This window comes from Triticum aestivum, chromosome 6A (assembly GCF_018294505.1).
Source record: "Triticum aestivum cultivar Chinese Spring chromosome 6A, IWGSC CS RefSeq v2.1, whole genome shotgun sequence".
NCBI classification, from domain to species: Eukaryota; Viridiplantae; Streptophyta; class Magnoliopsida; order Poales; family Poaceae; genus Triticum; species Triticum aestivum.
Window position 1 is genome coordinate 433450530 of NC_057809.1, and position 21330 is coordinate 433471859.

Genomic DNA, 21330 nt, shown 5'->3' on the forward strand with positions numbered 1-21330 from the left:
CACCAGCCACCAGCGGGCGAACAGAAGAAGATCGGTCCATTACTGTTAGGCGGTACGCATCGATCACCACCATGTATTTCCAAACGGCGACTGTACCATATAGAACGGAAAAGCTGCCGCTAACCTGACGCAGCCACACTAGTCTGATCCAAAGCATGGCATTCCGTCCTATCAGACAAACTGTCAGGGTATAATTAGGTGGCGTATCAGTACCACTTTATGACGCCCCGTTCGCAGGGCTGCAAGTGGAAAGGATTGGACCGAACCGGGGCGTACACGCTCGTAGTAGAGTACCATTTATCCCTTCACTGCACTTTTGGTAGTACGTACACGAGGAGAGGACCCCCAATCATAAACCATAATGTCAATCATAATGTGCAATTGCACCTACTATCATGACGTTACAACTCAACTAATCTTCTCTCTCTCTCCCCGTCTTTATCCGCTTCTCCCACCCCCACCTCCACCCCCACCCCCAATGGGTACAAATTGTTCTACTAGAAAGTACTACGTGTACTGGAAGTACTGCTTGGTCCTCAGAATGCAGAAATATACGTGGTACGAAAACTCGCGATACACCCCCACGAGGGCGGTGACGAAGTATATCACACATCAACAGGGACCTATTTGCTGGTTCAATAAAAAAACAGGGACCTATTTGCAAACGAAACTACCCAAGCAGAGCTACTCTCTGCCTCGGCGCACTCGCACACTCCTTTCCCTCCTGCCTCCCTCCCTTTCCCAGATCCGACCAACTCCCCTTCCCACCGTCAGCCTGCCTCTCCCCGAACTCGCCGGGAACCCTAACCCCAACCTCCGCCAGCCGTCCTTGCTTCCGGCAGAGAAGGAGGCTTCGGCGCTGGCGGAAATGGAGGCGGCGCTGGAGGCGGCGCGCTCCAAGGACACCAAGGAGCGCCTGGCCGGGGTGGAGCGCCTGCACGAGGCCCTGGAGGCCGCGGCGCGCCGCGGGCTCACCGCGGCCGAGGTCACGGCGCTCGTCGACACCTGCATGGATCTCACCAGGGACGCCAACTTCCGGGTCGCGCAGGGCGGCCTGCACGCGCTCTCCGCCGCCGCCGTGCTCGCCGGCGACCACTTCAAGATCCACCTCAATGCCCTCGTGCCCGCCGCCGTCGAGCGACTCGGCGACGGCAAGCAGCCCGTCCGTGACGCCTCCCGCCAGCTCCTCGTCACGCTCATGGAGGTCAGCCGACAGCCTCTCCATTGTTGCCTTTCGCAATCAGTATCATTTGTGCCCTCCGAGTTCGGTTCCGGGGGAATGTGGGTTCCATTCCATGCTTCCTGGGTAGTTGCAATGGAATATGGTTCGAGCAGAGGATCTCATGTTCCAGCATATCCATGTGGGTGTTCAAGTGTATGACATAGGGTTCTGTTTTAGACTCCAATGGAATACTACCAAATTTTAGTTAGGATGAAGCGGACCTTACATTCATAAGGCAAACTACCTTGGTTGCTCCTCTGACTTAGCGGTGCATGGTGCGCAATGACCGGGGTCTTTTTGTATGGGTGATCCTGTTTTCTTATGTCAGTGTATATATCTAATCTATTGAAGCACAACTAAGAATATGTTTCGTCCGTGGTATTCTCTGGGTGCGCCTTCCGGATTACTGCAATGTTGGTCTGCCCCCATGCTGCCCTCTGCTTTCCTATCCTTGGAAGACTTCACATTTAGATTTCTGCTACAGGGACCAGGAGTATCCACTCCTGTCTCAAAAACAGCATTTCAACGGAATTCTAAACATAACTAAGTGAATTAGATTATAATTTCTCTTCTCTAGTCAAACGAACACGCCTTACCTTACCTGAGGCGAGTGCTGGAATGTTTTGACTAAATGAAGGTACCAGTTTGGACTTGCTGATATCACTCTTTATTCAATTTATGCTTACTCTACACCACTGGATAGAGATGGAGATTTGGAGTATAGTATCTGTATCTAGACCCGAGCAGTTAGTGTATTTTGCTTTCAGTGGTAAAATATCTGCAATTTCTGTCCTTTAGGTGCTTCACCGTCTTTGTTTTAGGTGCTAATATGGACTTTCGAGCAACTCCAGCGCGCCGACCCAAACAGACGGCGATTTTGTTCGCTTTTTGTCCGTTTGGGTCGGCCACCCGCTCGGCGTCCGCCCTGTTTATGTTTTGGGTCGGCAGTGTGCCCAACACGCCGACCCATATTTGCCCGCGTGGCCGGCTTGCCGCCGTTTTTCAACAAATATACACACATTTTGCATAGTTTCATAAGCAAACAAAAATAGCATAGTTTCACAACCAAATAAATATAGGATAGTTTACAAGCCGAATACAAATTAAATTGTCTCAAATACATTTAAAAAAAAAGATACATCTATTGGTTGCCAACATGAGCCCACATATGCTCAAGCAAATCATCTTGCAGCTGAATGTGAGTTTCCCAATTCGCGTTGGATGATGAAATTGGGTGAATTGTGCAAACGTTGCCGCTACTCCTCCATGCTCAGGCACAACATTGTCACCCTGAAACTGAAACCCTTGATCGTAAATACGTTCCGAGCGCTCATCCTCTACGATCATATTGTGCACGATCACACAAGCAGTCATCACCTCCCACAACTTCTTGGTGCTCCAAGTTCAAGCAGGATACTAAACGATGCCCCATCGAGATTGCAGAACACCAAAGGCACGCTCGACATCCTTCCTAGCACTCTCTTGCTCTTGGGCAAATCTTTTCCTCTTCTCTCCGACAGGGTTGGGGATTGTCTTCATAATAGTGGTCCACTGAGGATAAATACCGTCACCTAGGTAGTAACCTTTGTTGTAGTTGTGGCCGTTGATGTTAACATTGACCGGCGGGCTGTTGCCTTCGGCAAGCCTTGCAAACACCGGTTAGCGTTGAAGCATGTTGATGTCATTGTGCGATTCGGCCATGCCAAAGAAGGAGTGCCAGATCCAGAGATCTTGTGAGGCCACGGCCTCAAGTATGACATTGCAAGCCCTGACATGGCCCCTATACTGCCCTTGCCAAGCAGAAGGGCAGTTCTTCCACTCCCAGTGCATGCATTCTATGCTGCCAAGCATCCCTGGGAAGCCCCTGCTGGCACTGATCGCCAACAAGCGGGCTGTATCTTCAGCAGTCGGCTCTCTCAAGTACTCAAGGCCAAACACTGCTATCACAGCCTTGCAGAACCTGTACATGGACTCTAGGCACGTAGACTCGCTCATACGGACGTACTCATCAATGAGATCACCGGGCACTCTGTATGCAAGCATCCGGATAGCTGCAGTGCATTTCTGATAATATGAGAAGCCAATTTTTCCAAGGGCATCCTCCTTGCACTCGAAATAGTTATCGTATCGGACCACCCCCTCTCGAATACGGTTGAAAACATGCCTAGCCATACGGAACGCCGCCGGAATTGGTGATGTTTGAACAGCGGGCTGGCTGTGTCAAAGTAGTCCTTCCAAAGAAGGAAATGGCCGCTCTCTTGATTGCGATTCAACGCCGGAGTGTGCCTCGGGATCGAGCCTCGGAACAACGGCCGCTACCTATTAAGGTGGTCATGGACCAACACAGCAGCCACCATCTCCTCGTCATCAGATGAGGAATCGTCGGAGCCATAGAGAAAATTGTGGAAAATGAACTCGTCGGCGGAGTCCATTTGTACCTTGGGGGCAAACTGTCGAACAGCTTGTGGGCGTCGTCGAAGATGCTGGCCGGCGAGGAGACGCGCGCCTCCCCTGGACCAGGTAGTTGGCCTGGCGGCATCCGACGAGCGTGGCGGTGTCCGAAGAAGGAGCTGGTCGGGGCCGCGGGGGCGACTTCGTGCTCGTGGCGACGTCAGGGTGGCCCGGTGGCGAGGCGGTGGTGGCGGCGTGGGTCTAGGCGCCGGAACTGGGCGGCGGCGGCGACGGGGTGGGGCGGGTGAGGGGTTGCTGTCGATAGGGGTGGAAGAGAATGGCCAATGTGCCACCGACTGGTGGGCCAGGGGAGTAGGCGCGCGCCTGCTTTGTGTCCGCGTTGACGCAAATGAGGCCCAAAATTGGGCCAGGAATGGGTTGGCAGGCGGACGAAAAGCGGACGCGCGTCCGTTTGGGTCGGCGCGTTGGGCCGACTTTCTGTCCGTGGCGACCCAAACGGACACACGCGGACGAAATGGGTCGGCGCGTTGGAGTTGCTCTTAGCCAAGCAGAGGTAGTAGCAAATCTAACCAATAATTCCCCTTTTCTTGTATGTGGCAGCTTCTTTTGGCGCAGTTATACATGTGAAGTTGCGGATTTCACTGACATGATTTTGTATTTGGATTTAAATACACATTTTGTGTATCAAATATTCAACTGTTGTCCGCAGCTCATTTTCGTCCATAAATTACGAAAGTGACCAAATTGGATTTTCTGCACACATGGAAACCCCAAAATGCCCAAGGAAATTGGATTTTGTTACTGATTTATAGTCCAGTAAGTGACAAATTTCTACGCGAGAAGGTACAGCAACCATGCTAGAGCTATAACACAGCGAAAAGTGTTACAATGCAGTCCTTCTCTCAAGTTTTAGCTCAAAGGAGGGTACTTTGGTTTATCGCATGCACAACATGTTCTCGTCCTTTTCCTGTCTAGTCAGCGTCCCATGTGTCCACATTGGCAAGAAGACGAGAATGAACTGTGAGGTCACAAAAATCCTATTTAAAGGACAAGGACCAGAAAAAGGCTGATGGACAAAGACATGGTGGACTGGCATGGCATGAGAAACACGAAACAACAACGGATTTGGTGGACGCAGCGGAAAACATAGAGAGCTAGAAGCTAAGAAGAGCATGCAACACCGAAGAAAGGTGCATGTATGAGACGAAGTCGATGAAACAACAACCGTCGAGAATCACCGGACAGCGACTTTGGACTGAAATTGAGTATTTACTCTTATAATTCTGAACACTAGCTATGGGCTTATCCAGCACTTTGCAAGACTCTAGTTCTTTTTGCCACTTCAAAGTTGAAACATGATGTTTCCCACCATTATGGCATTAAAATTCCCATCTGTGCTTTGAATAAAAACTTCTCGGTACTGTGAGCTTTGATATAACATTATCATTCCTATGCTGCATACTCTTGTTTACATGGAAAATTGTCCTTCTGAATTGCACCGAAGTTACTAATTTGTCACATAAATGATCTTCTATCTAGATGTGGAACTATTTTTACCCCCTGGCTTTCTCGCGGGGTATGGTGAATTGATTCTGTCTCTCCAATGTCAGGTTTCTTCTCCAACAATCATTGTTGAAAGAGCTGGAAGTTATGCTTGGACTCACAAGAACTGGAGGGTGCGAGAAGAGTTTGTGCGCACTCTTGCAACGGCAGTTGGGCTTTTTGCTTCTACAGAGCTCCTTCTACAGCGAGTGTTTCTTTCACCTGTATGTCAGGATGTTTTTTCTCCTTATTGGATACGGAATATCTAGTTTCCCCTTTATTTTCTTGCGTAACTGGCAATGCTAACTGCTAATCTTGTTTCAACTACACAGGTCCTGCAATTGTTGAATGATTTGAATCAAAGTGTTAGAGAGGCTGCAATCTCCTGTATTCAGGTGGTCCATCACAAGCCTGCCCATTTTGATGCTTTTCAGTTACTCATGCAATTTTTCTTCAAATCGCGCTCCCTCTTTGGCTATTGGTTAGAACTTTTTACTTTTTGTTTTTGTTTTCTCTCATGTCTACATTATTTTTGCGGTCCCATCGCCTGTATGATGCTAACTAGATTGTACAGTTCGGTGACTTGCTTCTTGTACCAAGCTAATTGACTTAAGAAACACAAATTATATGTTTGGATGTTCTCTGGCTGCGTTCTGTTTCTCGTGCTCAGTCTCTTGCATTTCCCCTATTCTTGCATTTCTCCTATTCTGCATTTTACCCATATACTTTGTTGAACTACTTTAGGGCTTTAGGCAAGAAGGCACCATTACTTACTATGTGGCTACTAACGACATACGGAAGTTATTTTAGGTCTGGTACCAACCAACCATATTTCTGTTGAAAACAAGGCAACACTAACTTCTGTGGTCATGCAATTTATCTATATTCAAATGCAAACACTCAATTTTTCTTCTGATCTGCCTGACTACCCATGATGCTCTGCATATATATTTAACTGAAATACTTCACCCGTAATCTATTAATTTGCATTCTACCTATTCACTACAGGAGATGTACAAAAATATGGGATCTCAGTTCCATGAAGAGTTGCAGCGCCATAATCTGCCTTCTTATATGGTAATGAACTAATGCATGTGGCTTTTTACTACTTAACCATGGTGATCTCTCCATTGTTATCCGTTTATTTTGTCGTGATTGTTGCATTCTCCATGGTTATCCAAATTTAACGTTGGCTGTGCTGACATAACATCGTGATTATCAGTCTTTTGCCTCATTTGGTGTTTTCAGCTAAAGGAAATAAATTCAAGATTGGATAAAATAGAACCAAAGGTTCCCTCATCTGATGTTGCTAGAACGCAATATAGGGCCATGGAAAGATCTGTTAGTGCTCATCCCAAAAGAGGTAGTCCAAGGAAAAAAAACACATCAAGGGAAAGCACATTATTTGGAGGCAAGTTTTACTTTGTCATACTGGACAATTCCATTTAATTTGATTAGTATGTTTGATATGCAAAAAAGTGTTAACAAAGACTTCAACTAATTGCTTCATCTTTTATGTGCATCTATTATTCTGTTCCTTTTATATGGTTTGTATAAAGAACAACGATATTTGTTGCTATTATTGAGTGTAGTTTAATTGCATGGTCAAACGATTTGGATTTTGGAAAGATGTATGCCTAGAACTAGAAGAGTCACTAGAGCAAACTGAAATGGCCAATCTACTACTGCTTCTGGTTAGACATGTGGCACTCCTTTTGTTTTCATGTACGGATAATGATATTAAAAGGCATTTAGTTGGTTCATGACTTCAAAATTTGGACGGACAGCAGTGGTAAATTCCACATGTGGATTCAGTGACATAGTTGAACTGGACATCACATGTTCCCTTCAGGAACCATGCTTTTATATACTATTAGCCTTGAAATATCTGCGTGTTAATTATCAGCCTCCATTCTGGACCTTGCATCAACTAAAATTTGATAGTCCATTCATCAGTGTGTTCAAATGCAGTTGTCCCTTTCAGAGTATGCACTACATATGGATGCCCTCATTACAAACAACATGATCATTTATTCGCTTGGTAGATAAGGTAGAGGCTTTCTGTTCCACTATTTTGGTAGATAATGATCGTATGGATGCCTCCATTGCAAACAACATGATCATTTATTTTGTTACCGAAGAAATTAAGCAAACAAAGCTCAGTAGTCAAAAGTTGTTGTGGCAATCTGGATGTCTTATGGGATTTCGTGTTATTTTTCAGGTGACACAGATATTACCGAAAAACCGGTGGAACCCATAAGAGTTCATTCAGAGAAAGAATTATTTAGAGAGATTGAGAAGATTGCATCTGCCCTTAATCCAGAAAAGGACTGGTCTATACGTATTGCTGCAATGCAAAGGATCGAAGCCTTGGTATATGGAGGTTGATCTTTGTCTCCCATGTCCTATTTTCATATCTAAGTTTTTGTTTTGTCATTAAATTACTTCCTTCAGAAAATGCACCTATGCCGTTCTCGAAGTTCTTTATTGTATGCTAAAGCTGAACTGAGGGGGAAATCCAGAGGTAGTTAATCTTTTTTTCTAAACCCAAGGAAAAAAAGACCATCCATTCCTTCAAAAGATAAGCAGGATGCAGCCAACTTAGCCAGGTTTGGATGCTGGAAACCAGACTGTCCATGAGAGAGACACTCTTGGGTAGCATCCACTTGCGTCATAGCAGAACTGTTGCAACTTAGTGACTTATACAAGTACTTTCCGAGTCTTTAACATCAATATGACATTAGTGGGCATGGTGCTTATCACTTATTGGAAAGAGGGAGGGAGCGAACTGTTAATCATGTAAGCTTTATAGAAGTCACTCGAGTGGGACATGGTAAGCCATGAAAATTAATAGATCGGGACAGTAAAGAAAAACCGTTTCACATTGATTAACATTATATTAAGCTATATTTCATTCATAGTATTGACTGGTCAAGTATAATGTTACACATTCCCTATTACCAGTCCTCTCCTGCTAACACGATTTTGCGTATTTTACTTGAAACTTTTTGTACCAGGCGCAATTGATTATCCATCATTTTTCGTGCTCTTGAAGCAGCTAGTTCATCCATTGTCCTCTCAGCTAGCCGATCGACGGTCTAGCATTGTAAAGCAGGTATTCTTTCTTGCCTGTTGATCTTTATTGACAACTGAATGTCTGAATGCTGATATTATTGTTGCAAATTGCAACAGTAACACCCATCTTCCCCAAATTATCAGATCTATCTACCTACCTACCTACCTATCTATCTATGTGTGCATGCGTGTATGGTCATACTATTTCGACCATACGATATGCCTTGAGATATGTGCAAGTTATCTCACCCCATGTGAGTAAATGTGGGGTGAGAGACCGTGAACATATCTCAAGGCACATTGGATATGTGATACCTACCTATCTATCTATGTGTGCATGCGTGTATGGTCATACTATTTCGACCATACAATATGCCTTGAGATATGTGCAAGTTATCTCACCCCATGTGAGTAAATGTGGGGTGAGAGACCGTGAACATATCTCAAGGCACATTGGATATGTGATATAGTATGAGTGCTCACTCACACAAGTGCAAAATCCACTCCAGAGAAACAATTTGGCGTAAGTTGCATCACATGTCTAAGAACTTGAGAGGTGGGTGCAACTGGGTACAAGAACAGTACAAATCAGGTAGAGGAGACTCATCGTATTTGTGTTTAACTTCGCTGACACCTCAAGAGTGGGCAACATCCCTGTGGAGAGCGACACTCTGGTGGCCCTGCCCTGCTGCTCCACCATGGTGCTGCTTCTGTAGCGCCACGGTCTTTTAGTGATTGGTTGCAACCGCTGTGGTAGGTCAAGGTGTATACTGAAGTGGGTCTGTCGTTCAAAACTGCGAAGGCACGTGGAAGGGTGACTGGATGGGCTCAGGTGAATCGAGGAGAGGCAAGTGTTTAAAATGGATAAGAGAAGGAAGAGAAAAGGAGCAATCATTGCAGAGTGTGACTGAGTCATGCCACGGTTGCACTGAATTGCACAACAGGAGGATTTTTCACCTCTCTAGCTGTAAATGAGCGTTTGTCCAGTCCTTTTACCCAGTTGCACCCACCTTTTGTAGACCTGTGGTGCAATATTCATAAAATATAGATAGTTGATAATGATAGGTCATATCAAGGTTTACGAGTCGAGTCGAGCCGAGTCGTCAGGGCACCGCTCATGAACTAGCCGCGCGACTAATCAAGATTTTTGGTTGGAAGGCAAGTACCAACACATAGACTAGTCTCGGCGACTAGTCTTGACTAGTCGGGCCACTCATAGTCCTTGGGTCATATTGAGTCAAGCAAAATCACTATGACACAATTAGAACTAAACATTCCAATTTTCATAGTTAGTCAGAGCTGTTATATATAAGTCTACAACGTAAGTAAGGGCAAGTGTTTCATAGAGCACGAGACACTCACTAAGATTATCAGTTTTCACCCTAGATTTTAACATGGATCCATAGAGGTTTAGACTCATCTACTACACAGGGACTATAATCATTACCTTGATGCCCTCGCACAATAAGAGCAGTCTGTTCTAGCTTATTATTAAGGTTCCTTTGCCTAAAACTAAAAGCTTATTATTAAGGTTATGCACAGACTGCTACATTGGTATTTCATGCCCGTTTAGTAGTTGCCGGGGGGGGGGGGGGGGGGGGGGTTGCATGCATGTGTGTAGAAGTCAAGTCTAGTTATCTTGGACATGCATGATACACTAGATGGAATCAACCTTTTACCTTTGAGAGTTTCAGTAGGCCATCTGTAGAGTAGTTCCAGTTTACACCAATTTTGGGGTTGCTGCTAAACATCAGTTCAGTACGAAGTTGTTTCATTTCGTAAGATGCAGGTGTTATGGAATTCTGTTAGAACATTTTCTGGTTAAATCTGCAGTCACTGGGCAAACTTCTTGCCTTCTTGGTGATGAAGAACTGCTGACTAGGTTGTTTTGCAGGCATGTCATCTACTTAATGTACTATCGAAGGAACTCCTCAGCGACTTTGAAGCATGTGCTGAGATATTTATTCCGGTAATTCTAGAAGCTATTTCTGTGTTATGCAACTCTTGTCTGGTACTAATAGGGCTAACATATTAATGAAATTCTCAGGCACTTTTTAAGCTTGTTGTCATAACTGTGCTTGTGATTGCCGAATCTTCAGACAACTGTGTAAAAACTGTGAGGTTCCTGCCTTCGCTTGTACTGAACCATGGTATTTCCTTTCATTACTTTTCTGACATGCAATATCTTGCAGATCCTGCGGAACTGCAAGGTTTCACGTATTGTTCCACTTATAGCTGACACAGCAAAAAATGACCGCAGTGCAATTCTCCGTGCCAGGTACTTGTGCTTTGCATTGTCTCAACACTCGTGGGGTCTTAAAGATTATAGGTACTTATACATTTTCTCCTATGGCAGGTGTTGTGAGTATGCACTTCTAATATTGGAATATTGGGCCGATGCTCCAGAAATACAACGCTCAGCTGATTTATACGAAGATCTAATAAAGTGCTGTGTGGCAGATGCAATGAGCGAGGTAGGACTAACATCTATGTTTCCTGGCTTAATAACATTACTTAAATATTTTTATGTATTGAAACCCAAAACTTGTCTGAACTTGTGTTATTTCTTGCATGTAATGCCATATTGCAAATACAGGTTCGTGCAACTGCAAGAAGTTGCTATAGGATGTTCATAAAGACATGGCCTGAGCGTTCACGTCGGCTTTTTATGTCATTTGATCCTGCAATACAGAGGGTATGTGGATTTATTCTCTGCATGCTTTTTCAGATCACTATAAATAAAGTATCAAACCTATAACAGAAAAAATGAGGTTGAACAAGCTGATTTTGTATTCATCATTGTGATGTACTCATGTGTGCACTGTTGCCAACTAAACAAAGAGGAGAAGAGGCAATGGCTCTAAATAGAAAGAGAAGACACATAAAACTATCATCCAGCTAGGGCATTATTTAGATTGTTCTATGAATCTCATGGAAGCGGTTTTTTTATTGGGTTGTGTAATTTCTTACACTTGTTCTATGAATCTCATGGAAGTGGAGTTTTTTATTGGGTTGTGTAATATCTTACACTGGTTTATTTTATGTCTGAAACTCCAAAAAATGTTAAACAGGAGTAGTATATATAGCATCTGATGCCTGGTGTTTTACTTTTCAATCATAATTCTAGTATTCTACACTTGGCTATAACAGCCAAGAATTGTTTGTAAATTTCCGGAAAGCAGTGCAAATGAAGTATCTACCCTGATTAGCTCAAGTCCAGGAGATAAGTTAACAGTGCCAAGACTCAACCTTACAGCTTAATATTTTTCTGAAAACTGTTTTTTATATAAAAAGATCAAATAATGCATGAAAATTTGTATTTTGTGACGACTTGGAATCACGGACGCAGGTTGTACTAATTAGAGATGGTCTGATTCGAGCCCGAGGCTGGTGGTACCCTTGTCTCCCTGGAATTGTTGTGGGTCAGGGAAAGGAGAGGAGCTGTGTGCAAAAGAGCGACAGGCGTAAATTCCTGGTTTTGCCTCTGCCTAGCGCCTATCTCGACTAAGAGCATGCCTAGTCATGCTTAAGCGCACACCTAGCATGGTTAAGCGCTAGTGGTGAATCACTTGTTTAATTCAATACTTGACTAAGGTTCTACATAGAGTACTCATCCTTGACTAGGCGAGGCGTCCTGCCCCCTTTTCACCTTTTATCAAGCACTTCAGACAGTTCTGAACTATTATGGCAGAAGAATAGAGTAGCATTTAGTAGACATGCTGGTTGTTGAGCCCACATAGCATCCCTCCCTCCCATCCTCTTTCTCTTCTCCCCAACAGAAAGCTGCATGAACAAGTATGTGATAACTTATGGCTTATCACTCTTATCAGTCCACAATAAGTGAAAAATATTGAGAACTAAATGTGAGCAAAAGTGAAAAAACAGGATAACAAGCATGACTGCATGACATATTACAGAACCAATGTAAGTCCACAACATTGAAGATGTTGTAAATTAGTCTACAAAAGCCACATGACATAAGTCCTGAATCTTGAGTCCTAAACATTAGAGATTAGACTCTAGTGGCATAAAATAGGTCCACATAACACCAACATATTGAAAGGCTCAAGGCAGGCCAACATTCTCATGTCTCAACTTTCGTCTCCAACTCCAAGTCTCAATAGCATCATCAAACTCATCGATGGTGGTAAACATTCGTGTTGTTTGGTGTCCCTGCCATCTTGGCTAGCATTGGTTGGATCTTCACCATCATTGCTCACATTATCATCACCAATCACAAAGTCTGAATCATCGTTCTCTCCATTGCGGATATTTGAGTGTTGCTCTTGGTCCTCCTCTGTTCATCTTCTTTAATCATCAGTCTTGTTGGTGTAGGTCTCTTGTGATGCCTTTGGGTATGGGATACGGACAGTTGACAGCCCCCTTTGAGTCGTAGTAAACTAGTAGCTGTCCTAGAAAGATTGCGCCTTGAAGCTCCAAAGTTGCACCAATAGCCACATCAACACCCTCCCACATAATGTCATCAGGACATCCTCCTACGAAGCTGCAAAAGGTGAGCCCAGTGTCATGCTGCCAGAGGGTGCTACATCTTAGGGACTCCTTAAAAGCAATGTCCTCGACTAGGGGTTACCATTTCTAAGTAATGTGGCTGTTTACAAAAAATATTGGAATGTAAATGCATCGATCTAGACTGGCCTGGGTATTAGAGACCTAGGATATTGGTTCGTCTCGGCTAGCCCAATCCATTACCACTGGAGCCCGAGTCCTAGCTATCTGCATCTTGGGTTATGTAACCAAAGGGGATCAAGTGGCACATCAATTTGGTTTGGCTGCTGCCCTAGTAACCAGGCGGCTATATGCGCTCTCCAGCTCCCCCACATGGCAATTTCTATTATACTACTAATTTCCGGTGTGCTGAAATTGTATGGATGTAGGTTGGCATCTGGAGCTTTAAGTGGTTCCAAGGGTTGCTATGCAATTGCCAGTTTCTGTTGGTTTGATCTAACACTGGGCACTTCTGCAGATTATTAATGATGAAGATGGGGGCATGCACAAGCGATATCCTTCATCGTTGCATGAGAAGGGTGCTCAACTTTCTCGTTCCTCATCTCATGCAAGTGGTACACATTTGACCGGATACGGCACTTCATCTATTGTTGCAATGGACAAGGGTGCAGCAATTTCTTCCGAATCATCTCTCTCGTCAAGCATGCTCCTGTCGCAGTCGAAGGCAACTGGTAGACATGCTGAAAGAAGCATAGAGAGTGTGCTTAGTTCAAGCAAACAAAAGGTTTCAGCCATTGAGAGTTTATTGAAAGGTGTAGGCATCTCAGGCAGGCAAAATTTCTCAGCTGTGCGCTCAACAAGCTTGGATCTTGGTATGGTTTATGCTGCTTAATATTAATTTGTTTCATTAAGTATGGAAAGGCTCTTTTGTTGTCTAGTCAAGTCTTTACTGCTATTGCTTTCATGACTTATTTCTGTATACTTGAGAAACCTTAATTTCCTTTTCTTTTCCTCCTAGTGCAGGAGTTGATCCTCCATCCTCTCGTGATCCTCATATACCGCTTGCTGCGCCTGCTTCGGATCACCTTTCTTTGCAGAGTTCTGCATTGTTGGACTCATCCCTCCCTAGCATAAGTATCAGAAGAAATGGTGGTTCACGTTTGGTAGATGCCATGCCTCAGGTAGACACCAAAGAGCGATCGAGGTCACCATATTCGCGTAATCTATCATCTGAACCCATGTCGGATTTGTCAGTGCCTTATTTAAGAAGATCTTCAGGGAGATCTCAAGATGATAGCATTATGGATGAGAGTAATGATACATGGCCAAGGCCTAACAGGCGATCGCCACAGATGCATACGGACAAGCACTTCACTGATATGGCTTATAGGGATGCCAGTTACAGAAATTCGCAAAACAACCATGTTCCACACTTCCAAAGGCCGCTTAGGAAGCAAGTGGCATCAAGGGTTTCTGTGGGTGTCAGACACAGTTTTGATGATGGCCATGTCCCATCGAATGAGATGTCTGGATATACAGATGGCCCAGCATCACTAAATGAAGCCCTCTCTGAGGGTCTTAGTCCAAGTTCAGACTGGGTAGCAAGAGTTGCAGCTTTTAATTTTGTTCAGACATTATTGCAACTAGGACAGAAAGGCATTCAAGAAATTACTCAGAACTTTGAAAAGGTCATGAAGCTATTTTTTCGTTATTTGGATGATCCTCATCATAAAGTTGCACAGGCAGCTTTCTCCACACTTGCAGATATTATTCCAGCATGCAAGAAGCCATTTGAGAGCTATGTTGAAAGAATTTTACCATATGTCTTTTCAAGACTTATTGATCCAAAGGAGTTGGTTTCTAAGCCATGTTCATCAACCTTGGAAGTTGTTGGCCGAACATATGCTGTTGACACATTGTTACCTGCAATAGTACGTTCACTGGATGAACAAAGGTCTCCAAAGGCCAAACTGGCTGTTCTTGAGTTCGCTAATAAGTCATTCAGCAAGTACAAGGTAGACTCTGAAGGTTACAGTAACAGCGGCTTTCTTAAGCTCTGGCTTTCGAAACTAGCACCTTTAATACATGAAAAGAATGCAAAGTTAAAGGAAACGTCCATTAAAGGAATCATATCAGTTTATTCTCATTTTGATTCAATAGCAGTCCTAAACTTTATTCTTAATTTGTCAATTGAAGAACAAAACCTTGTGAGGCGCTCGCTCAAGCAATATACTCCTCGTATTGAGGTCGATCTGGTAAACTACTTGCAGAGCAAGAAAGAGCGTTCACGTCCCAAGTCTTATGAATATGAACAGATTGATTTTGGAACTTCTGAAGATGGTTATAATCCAACATCAAGGAATAGCTATCCATTTGGAAGGGTCTCTGCTAGTTCCTTTGACAATGAATCTGGGAAGAGGATGCATACAGTTCAAGAATCCACATTTCTTACTGGTCGAACAACCTCTGATGCCCGCACTGATCATGCCAATCAATGTTTTGAGCCTTCTTCTGAAGCTGATATTTTTACAGCAAGTCGGGAATCAAAGAGCAATGCTCGCTCAGTTGTAGAAGCTGCACGCTCGTGGGCAGATTATCCTGAAAAATCAGATGCCACCATTGATGATGAAAATTCTGTTGGCACCCCTCGCCTGGATTTTGTCCGTCGTGTTTCTGATGGACATAATAATGCGGCTGTTACAACTGTCGGGAAAAATATACAGGACATGGATCAATTTGTTGACCTTAGTTCTGTGAAGGTTGTCTCGCATACAACTGACGGCCCCAGCGTACCACAACTTCTTCATCGGGTACTTCTGATATATCCTTGTTTTTTACTCCATCTTTGTTGGCTCCAATTGCAATTCTGATATGTGTTGCCTTTTCTTTTCATTATCCTAAATAACATCACGATTATATGGCTTTGTACCTTCTCAGATAATAAGTAATGATGGTGAAGTTTCATCCCAAGACAAGCAGGACGCATTGCAGCAGTTGCTGCAAGCATCTGCGAACAATGATAACTCTATATGGACAAAGGTCTGTAACCTTACCATTTAAATTCCCATTTTATTTTATTATTTAACGAAAAACTTATATTCTTGCTGCTTTTTTTTGTGTGTGTTTACTTAGTTTAGATTCCTCTTCAGTCTTTCATTGTGTTCAAGTTCATTCAATCTTATGACCTTTTTTCCATCTGGTGTTAAGGATTTCTGGAGTGCTGTCTGGGAAGGAGGGAAATGCATTTGCCAAAAGAGAATGCATTATTTCCCTTTTATCTTGTCTATCTGTAGTGACTCAGCATTAGCTTTTCATTAGACTAATAGGGTAGTACTGCTATGTTTAGAAAATACCCCCTTTCTAATACACCCTCCGTCTCAAAATTCTTGTCTTAGATATGGATGTATCTAGTCATGTTTTAGTGTTAGATACATCCGTATCTAGACAAATCTAAGACAAGATTTTTATTTTTATTTTTAGAAAAGAGGCTGGCGCCCGGCTTTAAATTAATGAAGCCCTTATAACCAACGATACAACACAACACCACAACAACAGAAAAAACGCAAAGAACAAACTACAACGTGATACAGGGGTGCCTAGGAGCAGCAACAAAGCCCAAAAGCAAATACAACAAGGCATTGGGGCCCTCAAACATGATCGAAGGATCGCAGCTGAGAAGGAGGCCACCTCGCAAAGGATGCCAACCGTTGATGGAGGCTATGTCTTTGCCATCGCCTGGATGCCCGACGCAACAGCACCAACCTGTTCCAACACCGAAAGGAGCCCCCTGCTCCTCGCCCTGGCTCGAAGGGTGCCGCACCGTCGGATGTTGGAATGCTCAACTCCCTAGAGCGCAGCTGGACCTTGACGCCAAGACCCCAAAAGGAGACCTTCGAACACAACCACCTCGCCGGACCTAGCTCGTCAAGAGAGCACCACCGTCGAAGCATGGAACCGTCACACGAAGAGAAGAAGCTGTCATCCATGAACTCACCCAGAGACCAGAAAAACGGAACCCTGTTCGCAAAACGGAGCCTCCAAGGAGGGGACGACACCGGGCGCCGCCGCCGTCTGGTCTAGAACATGCCAGACAAGGGTTTTCACCTAGAGCCTGGTGGTGAGGGCCACCCACAATGACACCTCCATGGAGGGAAACGACGCACAAGAGCGGCACTATCATTGGCACTGACAACGTCAGGCAAAGATTTCGCCCGGGACATGACCAGCACCACCGAGATCCATCCGCCATGGTCGACCAAGGAGAGCTGCAGACGACGACCGAAACAGAGCGGGGAAGTAACGGAGACCATACACGCACGACGGACGCCTCTAGAGTGAGCCACCTCGCCGCCCAAACAGCTGAGGGAACACATGAGCACCTGCGCAACGGCACCCACCAGAATGATGCCGCCACGCCCACCATCCGGAGCCGCCGCTCCGGTGACGGAGGAGATCCACCCTCACCCACCACCACCAGGCGTTGGACCGCGAGCACGCAGCTGGCCGCCCCTGCTGCCGCACTAGCGCAACTCCGACACCCACAGCTACCCAAAGTTTGCACCTTTCACCACATGAAGGAGACCCACGACCGAGATCTGAGTTGCAGGGCGACCAAAATATCAGCCACAAGGGCCATCGATGAGAGGAGGGCCATGCCCCGAATCCACTGAACCCTGCCAAATCCAGCGGCGGCCAGGAACCCCATCCACGATCACCAGCCAGATCCAGCGGCAGCAAGGAACACCATCCAGGCATCCACAACCACCGGCCCATACGCGAGGAGCCACACCAGCAGGGCTCGGTGGCCGCATGCCGCACCACCCCCGCGTCCGCCGATGGCCGTGCCACCCCAGGCGAGCCACAGTCAATGGGGAGGAGGGGGGGGGGTTCAAGATCCGGAAGGGGTCACCGATGTGCGGGGGTGCGCGCTCGGAGCAGGGGGAGGGAAGGAGGAGGGGGCACCCCGCCGCCGGCGCGGGCCGGCCGGAGGCCGTAGACGGCGGCGGCGAGGCAGAGGAGCGTGGAGAGGGGTGGTTGGGGCGGTGGTGGGGTTCGCCTCGTGAGCCGCAAGGGTCACCGATGTGCGGGAGTGCGCGCTGGGAGCAGGGGGAGGGAAGGAGGAGGGGACACCCCCCCGCCGCCGCGGGCGGCAAGGCGGAGGAGGGTGGAGGAGGGGTGGTTGGGGGCGGGCGGTGACGCGGCTCCGTTTCTGTTCCCTTAAAATGGGGGAGAATTTCACTTCCCCAGCCTCTGCACCAACTAAGGATGCATCTAATCCAAGAATTTTGGGACGGAGGTAATACAATTCAACTAATTGATAGTTGGCTCTTGATGAGATGGTTTCGGTAGATGAAGAATGCTTCGCTATTTTCAACAACAGAGAAAAGTGACATTTGGTTTCTGTCTAAACAATCATTTAAATTGGCGTCCCTCAATTATTTTTCCACAAAAAGTAGTCATTATCCATTCCTCTCCATCTGTTATGTTACTTCGTGTCATTTAAATATTTTATCATTCAACACATAATATTTGTATGCTAATACTAGCCCCTCCTCTAAATAGTATTTCAATCAGATTTTAACAACTATCCTTGAGGTATGGGATGACTCTGATTCTTCTGTCAGGGAGCTTTCTCTATCGCTAGTTGCTGAGATGCTCCGCAATCAGGTCTGGTACTCACAAACCATGCATTTATGTAGAAGTAGGTAGTATTGTTGATTAACATTTTCTATTTATTCTCAGAAAGATCAAATGGAAGAATCCATAGAGATTATCCTTGAAAAGCTGGTGCAGATGACCAAAGATGTTGTGGCAAAGGTATATTTTCCTTAGTTTAAGAGGTTTGGTCTTGTTTCTGCTGTGCTGATATTTTCTTAATGTTGGTGCAGATTTCAAATGAAGCAAACCAGTGCTTAAATGTCGTGTTGGCAAAATATGATCCATTTAGATGCCTTGCTGTATGTCCAGTGCTGTAATCCTTTTACTAATGATATTACTTCAGTACTATTATCTTTGCTTATAGTTTTTTGTAGCTAGCAACTTATACTACTGTATATGTTTTTTCGCTTGTACTGCAGGTTATTGTGCCCTTGCTAGTTACTGATGATGAGAAGACACTTGTCATGTGTATCAACTGTTTGACAAAGGTAGGTTAGTTTCACATTATAATTGGCCAAGAGAACAATATGTTTCTCTTTTTAATTTGAAGAATCATTTGCAAGTGCACTATTCAGAAGTTCCATTAGCTGATGGAATGGTTCTGGTTCATCCGGCCCATCTTGGCTTGACGACTATTGATCTGATGGCCCGTCATGGCTTGATGACTATTGATCTGATGACTGATGGTTCTGGTTCATCTGGCAAATTCTTAGATTGTAGGTTTGTAGTCAGCACTCACCAGGACCATCCTTTCTGACTATTGATCCGATAACCCTTGTGAACACCAGTATTCAGACAATTATTCCATTTTAGCACCATTGCTAGATCTGTTGGCGAGGATATATTTTGTACAGAAAGGATTTTCTGATAACTCTGTTATTAGTTTCTAGAGTCGTTCACTAATTTTTATTCTTGTTAACTATAGCAATATATCCTGAGAAACAATGATTGACTGTTGGTATTCTCCTGGTAAACATGCAGCTTGTTGGGCGGCTTTCACAAGAGGAATTGGTGGCTCAACTCCCTTCATTTTTACCAGCACTTTTTGATGCTTTCAATAACCAGAGTCCAGATATTCGCAAGGTATTTTGCCTGTTCTGCTGATGAATGGCCTTTTTTCGCTGGCGAGCTAGTTCCTTGACTAGGGGACCTTGAAGCTTATGCGTGTTAAGGAGTATTAGTATTAGGTCTAGTGAAGAACCTAAGAGAGCAGTCTAAAAAGATGGCTTCTTGTCCCACCAGCAATATGGGCTTCTGGTAGTACCTAAAAACTAGGGATAGGGGTGCTCAGTGATTACGAGTCGAACGACTAGTCTAGACTAGTCGCTTGACTAGTCTACGAGTCGCAGAGTGGATGTCGACTCATTTTCTCGTGTAGACTACAAATACGAGTCGAGCCGTGGATGGACTAGTCGACATATATGAGTCGAGCGACTCAAAAAAGAGAGCTGCCTCAGCTGGGACGAGGCGCCGCCAGCACCCACTGCCCTGCCGCCGCCGCCGCCACCCACCGCAGGGACGGCGGATGGCGCAGCCAGGTGCGGCGGCCGGCCGGAGCTCGTGCTCAGGCGGCGGCCATGGCCGTGACCCGTAGGGGCACGCGGCCTTGAGACGGGAGAGAAGGAAGAGAGAGAGAGAGGAGAGGAAAGGAGGAGGCATGGCGGTGGTCGGCGGGCTCGCCGGCGGCAGCGGCCGGGACCGGCGGAAGGCGGCAGGAGGCGCGGGTCGCGTGCGCGCGTGCTCTCGTGCGTGATGGCGCTGGTGGCGGCGATTGGAGAGGTCGGGAGCTAGGGTTCCAGTGGCTGGGGGCTAAGTAGGCTGGCCATTTGGGCCCAAATGGGCCAGCTGGGGGGTGATGCGTGGTGCTGGGCTAGTATTTAGACAGTGGCTGGTCCTATTCCATACCCACTTGGGCCCAGAACACTGCATAGCTCAATGATTTAGACAGTGGCTGGTTTTATTGCATACTGTACTGTTAGTAACTTAGTATATACTACATACTACCACTAGGTATTAGTAGCTGAGTACTACAGTACCATGTCGACTAGTCTAGCACTAGTCTAGACTAGTCTCGATTAGTCTATGAGTCTCTACCTCGGAACGACTCGTCGACTTGTCGACTCGTAAACCTTGGGGGTGCTACGATTATTGTAGGCAGCATCAAAGGATCAGGGTTTTATGTGCCAACTGTAATCTCTACCTCTGTTTCTAAGAGTAGATGTGGGGTGGGTGGAAGCTCTCAATCAACCTAAAGTTTAAACATGAAAAACAGTCATGCTATTTGTTATTATTTCTTACAGATATTTCAGTGCCAGGTCGTGTGGTTTTCAGCTTTAGCGCATCCTCTGTTTCAAATTTCTAGCAGGTCATTTTCATTTTACTCGTGTTAGTGCACATTAACCGTGCCTGACATTATCTATTTTCTAGACTATTTATGGCAAATTTACATTTAGCAAACATCATTGGTGTTCCACATCTGATATCATTTACACTTACTTGCAGACTGTTGTATTCTGCTTGGTGGATATCTACATCATGCTAGGGAAAGCATTTGTACCATACCTGGAGGGGCTTAGTAGCACACAGCTGCGGCTAGTAACAATCTACGCAAATCGGATATCGCAGGCAAGGTCTGGTGCACCTATCGATGCTAACCAATGAGTAGTATCATACTTGTGTACCACATGGACATTTGTTTGGATGGGTTGGAATTATGGGTTTCATTCATTTGTGCATTTGTATAGAAACAGACAGGTGGTGCTCATGTATTCTTTTGCGTGGTATGTGTTATTTGTCTTCTTTATTTTCCTGTCATGTGTCACATTTGACCATTCACATTGTACAAAGAGACAGGAAAAGCTTCACGGTGCTTGTTCGTCTCCCATTTTCCTGTAGGTTGTCAGAGGACAGATCTGTTGAGAGATAGTAGGTTGTGAATATTTACGGGACGATTT

General features: G+C 45.3%; 1 protein-coding gene across 5 annotated transcripts; it reads left to right on the forward strand.

Annotated features, from left to right (window-relative positions):
• Positions 1-665: 665 nt before the first annotated feature.
• Positions 666-21240, forward strand: LOC123127764 (CLIP-associated protein). 5 transcript variants are annotated; one of them, XM_044547597.1, is made up of 22 exons: positions 688-1204; positions 5245-5400; positions 5509-5571; positions 6185-6253; positions 6425-6587; positions 7398-7559; positions 8194-8291; positions 10146-10220; positions 10299-10367; positions 10444-10529; positions 10608-10725; positions 10848-10946; positions 13236-13590; positions 13742-15528; positions 15656-15757; positions 18281-18385; positions 18461-18535; positions 18607-18675; positions 18796-18864; positions 19358-19459; positions 20677-20741; positions 20879-21240. In XM_044547597.1, exons 1-22 carry the CDS (start codon positions 869-871, stop codon positions 20916-20918), a joined length of 4263 nt encoding a protein of 1420 aa, XP_044403532.1. In that variant the 5' UTR covers positions 688-868; the 3' UTR covers positions 20919-21240. The 5 variants fall into 5 exon arrangements, 4 of the variants coding, with proteins under 4 accessions (XP_044403533.1, XP_044403532.1, XP_044403531.1 ...); XM_044547596.1 differs by lacking the exon at positions 20677-20741 and having other exon boundaries at positions 689-1204; positions 18293-18385; XM_044547595.1 differs by lacking the exon at positions 20677-20741 and having other exon boundaries at positions 690-1204.
• The last annotated feature ends 90 nt before the right edge of the window (positions 21241-21330 follow it).

Bases quoted from the DNA above. Each gene is read 5' to 3' on its own strand.
- LOC123127764 (XM_044547595.1), top strand. From the start codon at position 869: ATGGAGGCGGCGCTGGAGGCGGCGCGCTCCAAGGACACCAAGGAGCGC. The intron at 1,205-5,244 runs GTCAGCCGACAG...CTCCAATGTCAG, and splicing joins TCCTCGTCACGCTCATGGAG to GTTTCTTCTCCAACAATCAT. The intron at 13,591-13,741 runs GTATGGTTTATG...CTCCTAGTGCAG, and splicing joins CTCAACAAGCTTGGATCTTG to GAGTTGATCCTCCATCCTCT.